This window comes from Akebia trifoliata, chromosome 15 (genome assembly GCF_017979445.1).
Source record: "Akebia trifoliata isolate Shusen 1 chromosome 15, ASM1797944v1, whole genome shotgun sequence".
Taxonomy (NCBI): Eukaryota; Viridiplantae; Streptophyta; class Magnoliopsida; order Ranunculales; family Lardizabalaceae; genus Akebia; species Akebia trifoliata.
Window position 1 is genome coordinate 26,991,737 of NC_141389.1, and position 17,640 is coordinate 27,009,376.

Below are 17,640 nucleotides of genomic sequence, written 5' to 3' on the forward strand. Positions count from 1 at the left end.
GTAATTTGATTGAAGAGATAATTTTACCCTTAAAAGAGGTAGAAGGGCCTGAAGATGGACTTCTAGAGGTTAAAGATGAGGACATTTAGGTAATATACAATGGCCCTTTTCTCTAAGCTTCCATACTTGAAACTATATAAGCAGAATACAAAGAGTAATCTTTTGTATGGAAAATAGAAACAAATAAGACAGTTCCCACTTAAATAAATATCATTAGCATTGACTCAATTGTTAGTTGGCTTGCTATGGGAGATGGGCCTTTAGGCTTGGTTGTTATAGGTTGAACATATCATATGTGCTAACATTATATGACCCAAAAATCCGACCATCCTTGTTCTAAGAGACTAAATTATTGGCTCAAGGTTTGATTTGGCTCAATTTTATGACCATGGACAAAAAATTGATCATTGGGCCATCTTGGGTTTCGGGTTTTACGCCCATCAAGGGCCAGGCCTAGGCGTAGGACTCATCCGTGCTGAGCACATAAATGGGTTCATTTCTTGCTTAGGGATCGATCTGCAACAGAAGACGCGGAAATTTCCTGACACCGTACAATTCCAGCAGCACCTCCATAACACAACCATCTCTCACTACCTTTGTTCATGTTCCATCTCACTCTATGCATTGCTACCATCTTGGAAGGAAAAACTTCTACATTCGCTTCGCTCTTCTTGTTCTCTCTGCTTCTTGAATTCTCTAGCTCTTCCTCGCATGCTACGTCTGCATCAGGCTTTTTCTTCTTGCTTGTTTTGTTGTTTGATGTTTTTTTCTTCGGAGCAGATGTGTCCCCAGAAACAATATGCGAGGAGGGATCATCACCGTAACACAAAGCTGCCACAAAGATAGGGAATAAGAACGGGGATTAATAACATTCGAAAGATGCTAGGAAGCACAAAATTCTCAGATTTTTTAAAAAGTCATGATTAATTCGTAATTCTTCCAATCGATGATTTAATCCCCGACTCATTTACAAAGTTTTTTTTTTTTGGATAAATATAACTTTTATAAATGGAGAAAAGGAGGCTGAGATAGCCCCCAAAACTACAAACGACCGTCAACAATACAGAAAGATAAAAACAACGGAAAAGAGAACATGTCTGACGGGGAACTAAGAATCACAAATGCTTCCCCAATTAAAAACAAAATCTTGAAAGCACACTCCCTCAAAGTCCTTACTCATCTTCGTCCAAAGGAAAATCAGCCCCAAAATTTCTAAGATCACTTGTTGAGAAGAGCTTTCCTTGCCGAGGAATATCCTGTTGTTGCGTTCTCTCCAAAGACCCCAAGCAATAGCGGACGGGAGGATAGCCCAGAGATGCCTCTTTCTAGCAGAGAAGATATTGAAACTCCACCCCTTTAAGAGGTCAAAAAACGATAAAGGAACAACCCACTCATTTACAAAGTTCTGAAGAATACACTTTTATATTATGTTTAAATTCATAATTTTGTTAATATCTATACACCTCCATATTGTCCATGAGTAACAATATGTTCTTTTCCCCGACTTGGTGAAAATTTTTTTCCTCACTGAATTATTCCAGAACCCCAGCTCTGTCACTACGATAGGAAGCTATAGTCTACAGTAGTATAACCGTCATACTTACCCATGGTTTGGTTGTCTGACATTGGTTCGCTTCCTCTTTTTGCTTGATTCATATCTGACAAAAAACCACGAATGGACCTCGGGGTGTCGCTCCACTCGTTCAGAGACTTCTTCATCGGGAATGGAATGTTTGGCATTGGAGTGTTGATTGTAAGATTCATATCCTCTTCAGTCAGTGACCCACAGAGAAAATGTGGGGCCCGATTGCGTGAAGCATCTTTATCCACTGCTTTGCTTGTAAGCTAGTTATGGTGATAAATAAATGGATTTGGAGGTAAAAAGTTAGAGGCGGTTCGACAGAATATAGTATGGTGAATTCATACATAAACTTAGGCATTTATTAAAGCTGTGATAAGAAACTCGAATATTGGCAAGCGTCACAATTCAATCGAAAAAGTAGGAAAGATAAATAATAATTTGAGAAGGCAAAAAGGAGAAAGTTGAAATAACCTGAAAACGGAGAACAGAACCATCTGAGCTGCAATATGCAATCATACCTAAAATAGGAGAAGGAGCTTCCATTATAATGAATAAAGATGGTTGAAAAGTGCAATAGACTAACAATTAAATGCAAGGCAGAATTAATTTCTTGATTCTCACTATAAATTGTATAAAAGACAAGATTAAGATCATCATCATTGAAATCTTATCCAAAAGATTTGGGTTGGCTAAATGAATCTTGTTCTGCCATTCAACTCTGTCCAGATCCACGTCTCATGTTATTGTGTGTTTATAAAAGACATGATTAAGACAACTTACTAAATCTGTTATTGAAGGGCAAAACACTAGATTAATGAGAAACTATGGTGGTTTTGTTTCCTTGATGGATAACTGAATTTCCAGTCCCATAGCATGAATCATCCTTGGCCGTGGTTCGAGAACCATCTTTAATTGTGATGGGTCTGATAAACTGAAAGGAATAATATCTATCATCCATCGTCAAGGTCCACGTATTATTATATCAGGAGTTAACCTTGATTGAACAATAGCAACAAGAACATTAACATAATATTCAGAAAAAAAATACTCTAGACAAAAAAATGAGACCCATGTACAATAAAAAAATAATGAGAAAGAATGTGTTGTCAGGTTCAGAAAATAGACATCCAGCAAGTGACCATAAATTAATTAGTAAAATGGGCGAATCCTCATCTCATAGGGCCACACGTACACTATGAGACACAACATAACTTTTGTGTCTCAAGGAGATATGTCAGCATGTCGAACAACTAACATGCTTGTAAGAAAATCACTGGAGATCAATTTTAGAACTTTAGTAATTGACAATTCCTCGTGGGAAGAAGAGAAAAAGACTGTGTTTGAAGCAAAATGAAAAGGGGGAAGGAAGAAAGTTCCATGTTAGCAACACACAAGAGGCATGCATTGATGCATGTCAATTACACAATCAAACAATTACAAGTCCATAAATAAGTTCTTCTTGGGGTATTACTATCTCTTAATGTCTTCATGTATAATTTGAAGAAGAAAAAAAATCACAAGGAATTTATAAAATAATTCATCAAAAAATATTTTTTTCAAGCTCATGAAACAAGTGTATAAATTTGTGATATGTGCAATTCATTACTTTTTCATATTTGTCACATGTTCCAGAGCTCTCACCGAGATATACATGTATGCCCATGTGTAAGTAAATAAATAAGACCTGGATAGTCCTGTAAATTCCATCATACACTTGATAATATTATCTCCTAGTGCAAAGCAAGTACCTGTTAGTCGTGATGCTTGAACACTCCAGATAGGAAATGATGAACAGAAATAACTGTCCAACCCTTGCTGTTGTGTTCCAACAAAAGGTTTTCCGGTCACAGGAACATCATATGCAGACCTCAACAAGCTAAGGATCCTTAGGGTACCATCGTCAAAGGATAAAATGACACATCTATAAAAACATGGAACGAATAAATAAGGACAAATAAAAGAAGAGAGATTCTATTGCCACAACAACTTTTGCTAACACCACCCCAATGCATATGTAAATCACCAAAGAATAAGCAAACATCTTGGGACAGCATTAGCAAAAGTTGGTGTGGCAATATAAGCTCTCTAGAAGAAAGGCCTCGCAAATGAATGTATGGTTTTGTATGCAGTTTCATTAGAAGAAAGACAAAAGAACACCTTGGATCTGGCAGCCAATCCACGCTATATATGATCCTGCGCACTGAATTAAGGTCCCAGAGAGGACGGTGTGGATCACTGCAGGGGACAACGATGAAATTTCATTTTTGAGTTTTAGCTATTGCAAATACTTCATAATTAACATGGATGTATGAAATATTGCATACATGAGGAGAGATGATGCAAGCTTGGAAGGATAACACGGTCGATTGAGAGAAACAAGAAATAGGACAATATTGATCAGGGAACAAACCAAGTGTTCACAAGATCTGGTAAACGCTCTTTACTCAGCCCCATGAATCATCAGGTTATGTAGCAAGCAATATATAACTTTAAAACCCTTAAATTATCGTATATCAACAATTAAGGCCTTGCTTTCATCTACATAAGTAGTTTTACCAAAGCTGAGCATTTACAGGTATACCAGTGAATGTGCAATGGTAAAATTTACATTTCTCTACACATAGACATGTGTACCTTTCTAAGATCCTTTTTTGTTCTGTTTGTCACAGCAAAATAAAATTGTAAAAAAGCATCAAGTTCCTCATCCAAATGAATTGCAATGAGTTGAAACAGAACTAATAAGTTGGTAAATTAACGGAAAAGAGAGGAGATGCAAAAAAATTATTTTAAAATTTTACTTAAAAAAACAAGCATTCACCCTTACCGTAAGTCCCAAAACCTTAGTCCTTCATGTCCTGCGGTAACTATTGCATTCACACTCTCTGGATCACTGTAAATTAAAAAATTGCATTTTCAGATCTTTCAATCAACAAATTATTCAATCTTCTCTGAGCTCTAGAAAATGGAGAGAATTCGTTTGCCATTGCTTTGTTCTATGAGATTCAAAAGCCCATGGAGATTGACAATTTTCGAACCTATTATGATTTATGAGTAAATCTTCCGTTCTTAATATTCGGCGTACATTTGTGAAAGTGCCAATGGAGTGGCTTCACTACCTAATGAAGGTGAACTAAATCATCTTCGAACATTGGAAAGATCCTTCAATATTTTCAGATCAGTAAAACATCTTTCAAGTTTTTTTTATTATAAGAAAATGCCACATCTTTCATGTTCCCTTTTCCACCAATAGATAATTTATAGAAGTATCAACACCTGTACTCATTTCTTTCTGGAACACCCTAGAAAATATATTATTTAAAAGCAATAATCAAATTTACCTTTCATCAGGGGCCCAAGCAAGTGCCCTTATAGGAACAGTGTCTGCACTGAAGCAAAGTAAAGGCCTTGTATCTGCAAACAGACAAGAACACAGTAGGTTCACTTTTAATTCCTCTTCATTAACAACAGAAAACTATGGTAAAAAATGCATTCCACCCCTTCCCTTAGCTGTTATATAAGCTAATATCTAGAAGAGAGAAGACAGACAAAGACATAATTGGCTCATGTGATACCTGTACATTGAGAGGAACCACTTGCAGCGAACTTCCACAGTGCAACCTGAATGTACAGAACCACATCAATTCTCATCCCAACAATTAAATAAAATTAGCATCAACGTTTAACCTTCAAACAAGGTAGCAAGGTTTAATGGTGTTAAACAGAAACGAAAAGGCAGTAAAGAGAAAGAAGAATGCAATAATAATACCTGAAAACTGAAATCAACTAGGGAAAGTAGAAATCAATTTCTCTTCAAAGAAGCTCTTCAGTAGTGTTTAGCGGTAAAAAAAGAAGAAGCAACCTTAATACACCTATTTAAAGAGGTTTTATACCTCTTACATTCAACAGAAAAAAAAAAGACTAACATCTTTGTACAAATTTATGTCTTCTAAAATGCTTGTTTTTTATTATGAAAAGTCTATGAAGCTAAAATACCCCCTTTATCATTTTAAGGACTCCATTACTTGTTCCCTTACTATATTTTGTATTTAACAACTTCAATTGGTAATGCAAATGCAATATTGTCCCTCAATTAGTCGACAAAATAAAGAAAACAAGGTTTATTTTAGGCAAACATAATAACATTGACAGTCGTAGAAGATTTGATTAATTTGAGTGTTCATTGAATTCAATCTGAAGAATCTTTATCCCACACATACAAAGCTCACGTTTTTAACAGTTTAAAGCTCTAGCATTTTCCATTTGACCACCAATACAGAAATGTAGTCACTTAAAACTTCTGGCTGAAAGCTAACCAAACCATTTATGACAATTTCCTAATTTAAGTGAGTCATAAGATGATATAAATCATCCTTATCAAGGTTTTGCAGCATATAAAATAAATAGTCGGGGTTTCGGAAAAAGAAAGGAAAATATTTTAAAATAACTTGCTAAATTATGTGTATCTGTGCCTAAAATGAGAAGGCTTAATCCTTACTTGCAGCTCACAACCCAAACCATCTAAGCTTAAGCCTTTATTGGGTGAGGTGTAAACCTTGTATAAACCAATTTAGGCTTAACCCTCAAGGCCAGGACCCCCTGCGTCTAGACTCTAGACACAAAGCGTAAGTCTCAAGTGTCTCGAGATGGGATTTTCAAAACATTGGATCCGCAGAACTTGGGAGGCGGGTCAATAAAAAAAAATATAGGAAAAATTAAAAGTATGAATCATTTTGAAAGGAACATTGTTAGGGAAAACAAAGAAGACCAGAAATTGAGATTGTTATATAATCCACCCTAGAATTCAATGTAGTTAACTGGAGAAGAAAGCAATAAACAAAAGATACAACAAGAGGTGGTGCAAACATTACTGTTCCGTCATGACATCCAGCTAGTATTAAATCATGCGGGAAGGAAGGTGACCACTCCACTGTAAGAGGAATGCTGTTTAACAAAACCATAAATTAAGTAATTAATAGGTAAGAGAAATAAACGAAGTTGTCCAAATATTGACAAACATTTTCTTATATAGGTGTTAAGTGTGTGAAGACAGGCCTATGATCACGGGTCTGTCATATTACCACACACTTAACCACCTCACTGAGGTGGCACCTTCAAGTATTGGCAAATAATCTATTTATATGCCTCTTTTGCCAGAGTATTCCACTTTTATATTAACAAATGTGACCAAATATGGCCTCTATGAAACAATCATCCTAATTACCTCTGTCGGTCTCCACACTTCAACTTCGAGCATTTAAAAACTGGCTCCAACTTTACAAAACGTGGATCAATACCATCCTTCTGACAAGAAGAAAATGAAAATTTGATTGTTCTTGGAGAAGGAACCTCCCACCTGCATGTTGTATTCAAGGTTCAACAAAAAGAAAAGTCGCACAACTATTTAAACAACGAATTGAATATAACCATCAACTATACAAATGATGAGAAAAGAAAATGCAGAAAAAGGGACAACATTTTGACAGATTTAAGGAAAATAGCATACACTTCAAGAGAACCATTGCCTAGCGATACGGCAAGATAACCCATACGATGCTTGCATTCCAAATCACCAAAATTACAAGGCCGCCATTTCACATCCCATGCAACTTTTCCATTGTGGGCCAGACATAACACAAGCCTAGGCAAAGAAACATCCTTAGGAAGATGAAAGCTATCAGTGCTAATTTCCAAAGGCGTGCTATTTGCTACTTCATGTGTTGATGTCATTGCATCCTGAGATTCCCCATCCTCGTTTTGGGTTAACAAAAGGGGAGAAACACTGTTATTATAACTCTTTGCCCTTGCCTTATCTTTCATTTTTCTCTTACATGTGGGAGTAACAAGACCTGCTTTACAAGTTCGTACTGCACGGATGCAGCCTTCTTGTGTATCTGTCTCCAGCACAATGTCTTTATCATGGCTTTTTAGCATAGCAAGTTCTTGGGTATTCTTATCTGCTCCAGTCACAGATAAATCTTCTGGGAGTTCAGCAGAAAGTGCTACAACACATTGGCTGCCTCTGTGAGAATCATCTAAAGGTTCATCTGCTTTTTTCTTTCTAGGTCTCCCTCTTGCTTTCTTCAATGGAGCTGACTCTTTCTCACTAAAAGTATCTAATTGAACGGCAAGTGCTTGAACTACCTGGTTGTCGCTGCCTAAAGCATCAAAATCATCTAAAGATTCCTCAGCTTTTTTCTTTCTAGGCCTCCCTCTTGCTTTCTTCAATGAAGCTGACCCTTTCTGACTAAAAGTATCTGATTGAACGGCAAGTGCTTGAACTACCTGGTTGTCACTGCCTAAAGCATCAAAATCATCTAAAGATTCCTCAGCTTTTTTCTTTCTAGGTCTCCCTCTCACTTTCTTTAATGGAGCCGACTCTTTCTCATTAAATGTATCTAATTGAACCACTGATGCTTGAACAACTTGGTTGTCACTACTCCCTAAAGCACTTGAAGAGTCTTCTGCTGCAATTGTTTTTCTAGGTCGCCCTCTTTTCTTCTTCAATGTAGGCAGTTCTTCCTCTTTTTTTCCCTTGTCCACATTGACATTTAAAAGACACCATATTTGAACAACTCCTCTCCCAGTCAAAGGGGCACCTATCTTGTGATAAGAAGAGTCAGGAGGATGGGCAGCAACTGCAAGATACTGAAAGGTAAGAAGCCAGAAAGAAAGTAATCAGAAAAATTGGCACGCATGTCTACACAAGCAAGAAAATCGCCACATATTTTAAGAGAGAAGTTTCTATCTAATCATGTCCATCCAAGCAGACTTCCAAACAATAACACCACAAAAGTTTCACCAAAATATAAATTTGTTTTATAAGCAAAGGATTCAATTTATGAAAAAAAAATGCATGAGTTAAAAGGACACTATCTCCTCAGTCGTTGAGGAGACCAAACTCAAAAATATAGAAACAAAGGCCCAAGTAACCCACAACTCAACAATCCCACGCTGCACTAAGACTGCCGAAAAATCACTGACTTCCACTCAAATACAAACTCCTTGAGGAATAGCCCCTTGAATTCCTCTTGAAGATTACCCTAAAATTCACCACTTGCGTTGCACATATAACAGCAATCAACAATTGGGGGATTTTTATGAAATCAAATGTCAAATTTTCAATTGTTCTGTTCAGAGAGGAACTTAGGTGCCATCTGTAAACAATCTTGTATTATTGCTATATATGTAGCACATGCATCTGTTCATGATTGTATGGTCAAATGTCATATTTTTATGAAATCAAATGTCTATTTTTTAATAGTCTGAAATCTACTAGTCTTTTGACAATCTTAAAATTGGATGTTAGAGTGATTAATTGAGGAGTGGAACAATGACATACTCATCTAGCAATAAAACAAGTTTGCCAAATCACGATTAACATACAAAATTACAAATAACTACCCACCCAAGATGGTAGAGAGGAATAGAAGCAAGCTATTCAAAAAAAATTACAAAAAAAAAAAGCTACTCTTTAGCAATGAAACGAGTTAGCTAAATCATAATAAATATAAAAATAACTACAAATCAAAGACAGAAGAAATGGTTAGAAGTAGGGAGAGACAGAAACGAATCAGTTTAAGCTCAAACTATGACCAAACATTAAAAATTAAAATTAAAATTTGAAGACCAAAGAATATTGCTGTGCAAGAAATGCCAACTTAGCTAAGTTGGTAAGATGTGGAGTGTTTTTCCAATATCCTAGGTTCAAACCCTTTGAACCCAACTTCACTTGCAAACCACTAACCCTTTACCTATAAAATATATATATATATATATATTGCTGTGCAAATTTAAAGTTCCAATTTTTTTTTATAGATCCAAAAATATTACTCTTCAAGGTAGATAGCATAAAGTACCTCACACTTGATTTGACAGTCCGACCTTTGATGAACACTAGGACACCAATCCAATGCCCAAACAGGCCCTCCTACATATAACACAAAATCTTTGCTGCAAAAAGATTTAATGAGAAACATTCAACAAGATCTCTGCTGCATAAATATCCAAGGAGAAACATTCTACAAAGCAACCAAATGATTAATTGTTAACACCAAAAAATAAAAAATGTAGAGATATATTGATGGACCTGAGAAGGCAGTCGTCCCTAGAACGGTCAAAGTATATCACAAAATATATAAATACGACAGAAAGCACCATATAGAATTTATCACAAAATATAAGTATTAAGTTGTAATGCTAGCCAACCTAAACATAAGAACGAAGAAACATGGAACTATCCATGTATTGCAGTTGAAGGAATATGCAACATGGCAGTGGAACCTATAAAGCAAAAAAGATTTGCACTTTACAGCTCCGCCAAGGAGTACCACAGCAAATGCTTCATAACTTTACAGATCTGCCAAGGAGTACCACATCAAATTTTTCATAATATATTAACTTTAATAAACTCTTCACTACTTAATTCAAAAGGAAAAAGGCTATACAGTAGGTACTAATCCCACTTCAAAATCTTACTCCCTCTCTCATCTATGAATCTCCCCTCCCTTCCAACAATTACAATGAATCCATCAGATGTTCTTTAATGCCAATACTTGTATTTTGTATTTTGTTTATCAAGTTTACTCTCCACATACTTTTTACCAAGAAAAGAGAAAAATGCATACCATTAAAATAAATAGTTTGTATTGGTACAACTGGCGAATAAGATAATCTCAAAATTTTATTGGACAAAACATATTTTAGAATTTTTACTATAACAAACTGATAATGTTTCCTAGCCCTCTCACTTCTATTTAACTTTTAAGGCATGGATCAGTTGTATGAAAAATTCAAGGGAATGTGAGCAAGAATCTCCAATAATTATCTTAATCTTAAATCTTACAAAATTAAACATAACCGCATCTCTAAACTTCTGAGCTTTCAAATCAAAGCCTAAAACAATAAAAAAATACCTGGTTTCCAAAGCACTTGTATAGCTTGATAGTCTCTCTAGCTGTGACAACATGCAACCCGAATAATCAAAAGGAAAAATAAAATAAAAATCTAAACATATTTTTTGCCAAAAATAAATGCATTATTATTACGAATGTACCTGGGGAACACATGCAGAAGAAAACTGAGGTAAGTTTACCCCCTCAACAACATCTTTTCCTTGTGATCCTCCAATTTCGCAAGCAAACCTAATGGTTCTTGGCTTATAATAAAATTGCTTCCATTCTCTGTATGAGTGCATGAATTCAGTTCATTCTCAGCCATTCAAATAAACTCAATAAAGTTAGCAATATGCTATCGACCTAATAAGATTTTTTATTTTAGTTTTAAAAAAGTATGCAAACATGAAAAGCTCAAGCTAGTTTTTACGGATCCTGTATAAAATTTAGTGAAGAAACCCATCAGGAAGGAAAAGTAACTACACATTTTCAAATGAATAGGAAGTGCAATTAGTAACCAGTTTTTCAATATGAGCTAGGAAAAAAAGGTTCTTTTATGCATAAAAATGCCTGTACATCAGTCGATAACCACATGATGGTATTGTATCTGCAGAAGACTCATGAACATTGAATCTATGGCGGATGCAACCATACTATTAATTCATTAAAAAATCTAGACATGTCACCCTAGCAAGTCCCATCCCAATGTGAATAACTTCCACATCCTTTGACATACTAAAATGAGAAAGAAATTAAGGTTCATGGCAAAATTCTTGAGAACCTCAAATTATATACAATTCCTTGATCCAATGGATTCCCCTGAGTGAACTTCATTCAACGAAATTATAGACCTAAACTACAAAAATGGTGCCAACATCAATATTTGGGATAAAGCATAGATTATGATGATGATGACGATGAACTACAACACACAAAATTCCAAGCTGAAATTTTCTAAATTAAATCAGAAGGAAAGAGCGAAAAGAGAGTTCACCTTAGGAAAGTAATTGTGGAAGATAACCGTTCCACCTCACTCAAATCGAAACCTTCTTCTTCTTGTCCCTCCGCTCCACAAATCTTAGAAATCGTATCCATGGATCTAAAGTGATTCTCGATAGAATGATCAAACATCAAAACCGAAACACCATGACTATCTTCATCCATTGCAAAAGCATCCGAACTCTCTCCCTCCATTGCCGAAGTTCTAGCATTCTTCTTGGATCCCCCACGGTTTCCCACCCCAATCAACTTCTTCTTTTCCTTCCTACTAACCAAACTTTCAGAATTTAAAGAATCCATATTCATCTCTTAAATATCTTAAAACAAACCGTTAAAAAGAAAAAACCCATCATTGTCTTCTACTTCACACAATCTTCTATTTTCACAGCATTACCGTGTTTCAAATGAGTTCAAAGGGTCTGTTTGTGATGGAAAAATATGAATCAAATTAGCTTCCATCCCATTGATCAACACAGACATAATAAACAATCCAAATTAGAACAATAATTAAAATTTAAAATAAAAATTGCCATAATTCCTCTTCTGCAATAAATATTCGAAGCTGACCCAATAAATAATTAAGCCTAAATTTCTCGATTATACTACAATTTCTAAATAATGAGCAATTCTTCGAACTTCAACAACACCTAAACCCTAATTTTCCATCTAATCATGCTCTTGTGCCACCAAAAGTAAGAGAATCCTCAATCAACAACGAATTTAGACTAAGATGTCATAGAAACAAAAATCAGAAATTTCAACTCAACAAACTCTAAACAACAAAATTTCACCATCTTCGAGTAGACAAAAGCGGAAAATAAATATAAATAAATAAATAAACGTAAGTATCCATTAAAAATCTCACCTTTCACACAGGAGAGAGAGAGAGAGAGAGAGAGATTCTCAAAAACTCAATTTAGTAGGTCGTAGTTGTCCCGAAGATCTCTGATACTGATAGTGGGAATCTCAATAGTAAACCAGGGACGATAAGGGTAATTTAGGCATTACACATGCTTCTTGAGTGTGGTCTTCTATGAAAGACTAATGAAAAGTTGGCATACTCTTCTCAGTCCCATTTAAAAAAAAAAACTCTTAGGATATGTTTGATTGCATGGAAAGTCACTTTCCATGGAATTTGAAATCCATAGAAAATTAGTAATGGAAAATAGGTAGGGTTGGAAAATCAAATTCCATTGTTTGATTTCACTTGGATAAAATCATGGAAAAAATATGAGAAAAAAGAAGAAGAGAAGGAGGAAGAAGATGAGAGGAGGGGGAGAGGAAGAAGAAGATGACGAGGAAGAGAAAAGGGGGAGGATGCGGCGGCGGCGACAGCGACGGTAGCAGCGGCAACGACGGAGGTAAGTGAGAAAAATGGGGGGAAAACGTGGTGGTGGTGGCAGAGGAGGTGAGGGATGGAGAAGAAGAAGAAGAAGAACTGAGAGAGAGAAGGTGGTCGGAGACGGAGCCGACGGCGACAGTGACGGTGACAGCAATGGTGACGGCGATGACGACGACGAGGTTAGTGTAATGGTGGTGGTGGTGGTGGTGGTGGTGGTGGTAGTGGTAGTGGTGGTGGTAGAGAAGAATTGAGGATGGAAAATATGGGTGGATTTCATTTTCCCACCCATATAGGTGGGAAAGTGAAATCCATGATTTAGTGGACTTTTTGAATGGGGTGGAAAATGAATTTCCATTTCCATGTGCAATCAAACACTTGAAAAATGTCATTTTTCATGAAAATTGATTTTCCACCCTATTTTCCATGTGCAATCAAACATACCCTTAGGGAAATTTACTTGAAGGACTTTGGCAGAAGGGTATCTTTCTAAATAATCCTTAAGTTTTGCGCGTTAGATTGACAGGACATTTGGTAAACTTTTTCTTTTGTTAATGGTCATTTGTATTGTCAAGTTCAGAATTTTTACTGTCGAACTCAAGGCATTTTTATTTAGTGTCAAGTTAGCATTTGTTACTATCAAACTCACCACTATTTATTGTGGAATTCACTACTTTTTATTTACTGTCGAGCTTGACGCTTTTTTAATTACTATCAATGAGTTTACCATTGTTTAAAATAAAAAGTGGTGAACTTGACACCTGTAAAACCCACCCATTTTCAATTTTCGAGTTTTTCCAACTAAAATACATGGAAAGATTGACTAAAAACTTGAGATAATGATTTGTTTAAATGATTTCAACCCTAAAGAATCATTATTGATTGGCTTTTATCTAAAAAATAAGAAGAAAAAAAATCGTAGTTTTTTATAGATATCTTCAAAATATTTTTAAAAAATCCTTAAAAATGGTTTATTCTTCTTTCGTAAATCCTTTATGATGGAATGGAGTCTTTAAAATTTGGTTGAAGTGTCAAAAATCTAATTTTTTTATGAAAACGATGAATTCGAACAATTAGAACATTCAATCGTGAGAAACGTGGGAGATGAGGTTTAGGGACCATTTAGAAAGAAAAAAGCTTACTAAATATCCTACCTAAATATAACCTCCCCCTCCCTCTTGTTGCCCAGATATAGCCTCCCCCTTCCCCCTCATTTTAACTAATAAGTTAGAAAATAGGGGTGTTAATGTACGCATTTAACTAAAATTAAATCGGAACCAGTCTTTGGTTCCCTTTTTTTGGAATTGATTAAAGTCAGACCTAAAATGGAACCGAACCAATATGAACCGAAACTGTTAGATTATATTCAGTGGGTACCCAAACTGATTTATTTTGTCATTACTTTTCATACCATAAATGATTTTAGGTATTTTTTATTTTAAAATAAATGCAAGTTATATCAAATTCTTCAATTTTTCATATGAATTATCTATTGGAACTTAAATGAGTTTTCTTCTAAAAATTTCTTACTTTTAACTAAGATAAATTTTTATTGTTGAAAAAAAAAATAATTAATGTGTATCTTTAGTCTGACAAATTATAAGTAAGTTAATAATTTTATTGATAATATATTAATTTTTTTTTAAAGGAAAAAATAATTATAATGATTTGAAATACTATTTTTCTCATTCGATTCTTGAGAATCAGAACTAATGGGTACCCGTGGTTTTTGACGATTCCAGTTCCATTTATTTTGAAAGTAGATTCGAAACCAACAAGAATCGGAACTGAACTAAATATAATGGTTAGAACCGACCCATTGACACCCATGTTAGTAAACAAACTGATGACATGCCTTGCCTAGATCCTGGTCTGTTCTGACTGATAAAATAAGAGAATTACTATTAGCACTCCAACTTTTACTTATTACACTACAATTTCTTACATTATTTATCATACCCCAATTAAAGATTAAAACACTCATTCAAACATTGCAATGGTGTTTAGCTCAAGTTATTATCTCTTCTCTACATTACTAAACATTATAACACGCATTTAAACAATTTCGCTACTTATTATATTTAGGATTAAGCTCATATAAAATCTTGAACCTAAAAAATAGAAATTTAACACAAAGTTTTTTTACAGAACTTCTAATGGTTCCCCTTTTTACTTATTCTCAATCATTATTTTTTTTTAATTTTTTAATTGGAGTGTAATAAGTAAAAAATGGGGGGGGGGGGGGGGGGGGGGGGGGGGGGGGGGGGGCAAGGGGCCACATTCGTTCGTGGGAGAGAAGCAATGAGCATGGCAATTGTTATTTAGGGTTATTTAGACATTCCCTCCCAAGTTTGGTAAATATTAGAAACACACAAATGTATTAAAACTGATGACATACCTCCCTTGACCTCAATCTCCTCTAAAATACATTGAGATTCGTTTAGAATTGTATTTAATTATGCATTGAGATTTGTTTAGAATCCAACAATTATCCCACTCGTCGCACACTTCTCTCTCCCACGAATGAGTGTGGGGCAACCAGACTATAAAATAAAATAACCCAAATGTTCTCATCTTCAATCTCTAACCAAAATCATCTTGTTAAAACCAGTCATCTTTAACCTCTCGGGCGGAAATTTTACTGCCTCTATTTCAATTTTCAAATCTTAAGGCAATAAAGGATTTTTTGGCAAAATGAAAATTAATAAAATTTTGGGTAGAAAAAATTTATGATTTTATGCAAAGCTAGTTTTAGATTTTTGATTGATTTGCAGAGTTATCCGAGTTAAAGCTTTAACTTTCTTTCATTGGGTTCAAGCATAGATTTCGGGTTCCCAAACCCAAACTTTATATTTGTCATAATTTAAAAATATTTTTAAATATCTTTGTTTATTTTTCATTCATAATTCACATTTCAAACTTTAACCGATAATCGTCATCTTTTTTTCTTTTTATCTTTTTATCTTTTTTTACATTTACTTATAATTTCCTATATGTACGTGAACTTTGAAAGGTATTTTTAGCATAAATAATTATAAATTTTATGTTTTTGACATACCACTTATCTTTATATAAATCACTATCAGTGTTATTTTATTTAGTATTAATGAGGAATGAGACAACTTGATCAACTCCACTTAGGTTGAGCATTTTAGGACCGAGATCGGGTTGGGCATGGGCAAGGGTTTGTTTTGTGAACCTGATATTTGCCCCCCAAACACCAATTTCCTATTAACAACAAATTATGGGTATTGTATCAATGCACGAGATTCGTATAGGTCACAGGTTCAAGTCTCCTTGAATGAATTTTTCATACTTATGGGTGAGGAGGAGTGCTGAGTGTTATATTATCTACCTCCACTCTCAGGTGTCACACGTTCAAATATCATTCCCTAGTTTAACCAATGACCCTCTTATATTTATAGTTGTGCCTTCCCTATAAAATCGATCTTTTGAGGTAAATGGTTTGTCAATAACCCGCACATTTCTCTCCTGTAAATTTATTCTACCAAAACCCTAGTAACCCTACTTTCCTCTCCAATCCCCATATGTTCAAATTTCTCAACCTCAAATCAAGATCAAAGCCTAAATCATAAGACACATAGAGGTTATGCTCCTCCAACCCCCCCCCCCCCCCCCCAAAAAAAAAAAAAAAAAAAAAAAGATGAGGAAGGAGATAAAAGATTCTCATGGTGCCAACTTTACGAAAGTTGAAAAGTTTGATTTTTAAGTAGTTGGAGAGTTGACGATTCATGTTACGTGTGTCTTCTAGACACTCATAAATGAACAATTTGCACAAGTCGGGACTCTCAAACACAACACACACCCTAAGTTTGTGGTGAGCAAGTTTCTTAATTTAAAGTGATGAATTGCCAAATGGAGTTTGGGAGCAGATCTTCTATAAAGCAACTATAGGAAAATCATGGTACAAAGGATTCACTCCCATGGAGGTTGCCCTCCCCATGCCGAAATTCACTTCTGGTTTCTCATCAAACCCTATTATTTGTAATTTAGGAATGATTGTTTGCTCACAGCCCAACAACATTTTGACATGTGACGCAAATGACATCAATAATAGAGAGAAAATTTCTCTCTCTTGCAAAAAAGTTTTTCGAGCTTGATCCAGGGAATTGAAAATGGTCCGGCTACTGAGTGTCCAAACTTAAAATTAAAATTCAACGGTGAAATTTTTTTAAAAAAAATTCATTTTTTTTTTTATTTGTAGAATTTCGTCCTCTACAACCTTGTGGCATCAGATCATATTTTTGAATGCAACAAGGTGACATGATTAGGAAATTTTCGTTTTTCATTATGGGTTATTGATGCCATCTGTAGAACAAGTCAAATGTCTATTGGGCTGTGAGAAACAAGTACTTTGTAATTTAGACATAAAACCCTAATGTTTCAGTGAATATTTGAGATACGAGTGCTTTAAAACTTACGATAACCCTTCCCATTAGAGAGTAACTCAAAATACCCATTTTGTCGAGAAAAACTTTTTTTTTTTTTAAATAAAAAGTTTTTTGTCTCCACCATCATTAATCTATAGGGTAAAAACTTTGATTTACTTCAAAATTCCCTAAAAAAAACATTTGATTTTTTTTTATTGACTTTAAATTGATAATTAATTTAAGATAAATATTATTAATAATTTACTTTTATTTTATTTAGAAAAAGATACATAGTGGAGAACAAGGGGTGGTCTACATATCAAATAGCAATTTTGTCACCAAAACCAAAGGCTGAAGTCATAGACATTTTGGGAAAAAATTCAACGTTTTTGGATAGAGGTTGAAGGATATAATGGTATTTTGACAAGGCATTGAATA

The 17,640-nt window shown here is 34.9% G+C and overlaps 1 protein-coding gene across 1 annotated transcript; it reads right to left on the bottom strand.

Annotated features, from left to right (window-relative positions):
* Window positions 1-106: 106 nt before the first annotated feature.
* Window positions 107-12,492, bottom strand: LOC147384920 (Transducin/WD40 repeat-like superfamily protein). Its single transcript, XM_086426604.1, has 16 exons — window positions 12,338-12,492; window positions 11,468-11,891; window positions 10,635-10,761; window positions 10,495-10,535; window positions 9,439-9,532; window positions 7,086-8,227; window positions 6,804-6,935; window positions 6,451-6,523; window positions 5,155-5,200; window positions 4,921-4,993; window positions 4,407-4,472; window positions 3,740-3,817; window positions 3,331-3,503; window positions 2,054-2,100; window positions 1,605-1,845; window positions 107-831 (listed from the first exon to the last, which is right to left on the bottom strand). The coding sequence occupies exons 2-16, from the start codon at window positions 11,776-11,778 to the stop codon at window positions 494-496; spliced, it is 2,982 nt and encodes a 993-aa protein (XP_086282730.1). The 5' UTR covers window positions 11,779-11,891; window positions 12,338-12,492; the 3' UTR covers window positions 107-493.
* Between the last annotated feature and the right edge of the window lie 5,148 nt (window positions 12,493-17,640).

Excerpts from the sequence above, each read along its gene's own strand:
- LOC147384920 (XM_086426604.1), bottom strand. The coding sequence starts at position 11,778 with ATGAATATGGATTCTTTAAATTCTGAAAGTTTGGTTAGTAGGAAGGAA. Across the intron at positions 8,228-9,438 it reads ACTGTCAAATCAAGTGTGAG|TATCTTGCAGTTGCTGCCCA; the intron begins GTACTTTATGCT and ends CTTACCTTTCAG. Across the intron at positions 3,818-4,406 it reads CTAAGGTTTTGGGACTTACG|TGATCCACACCGTCCTCTCT; the intron begins GTAAGGGTGAAT and ends TGTCCCCTGCAG.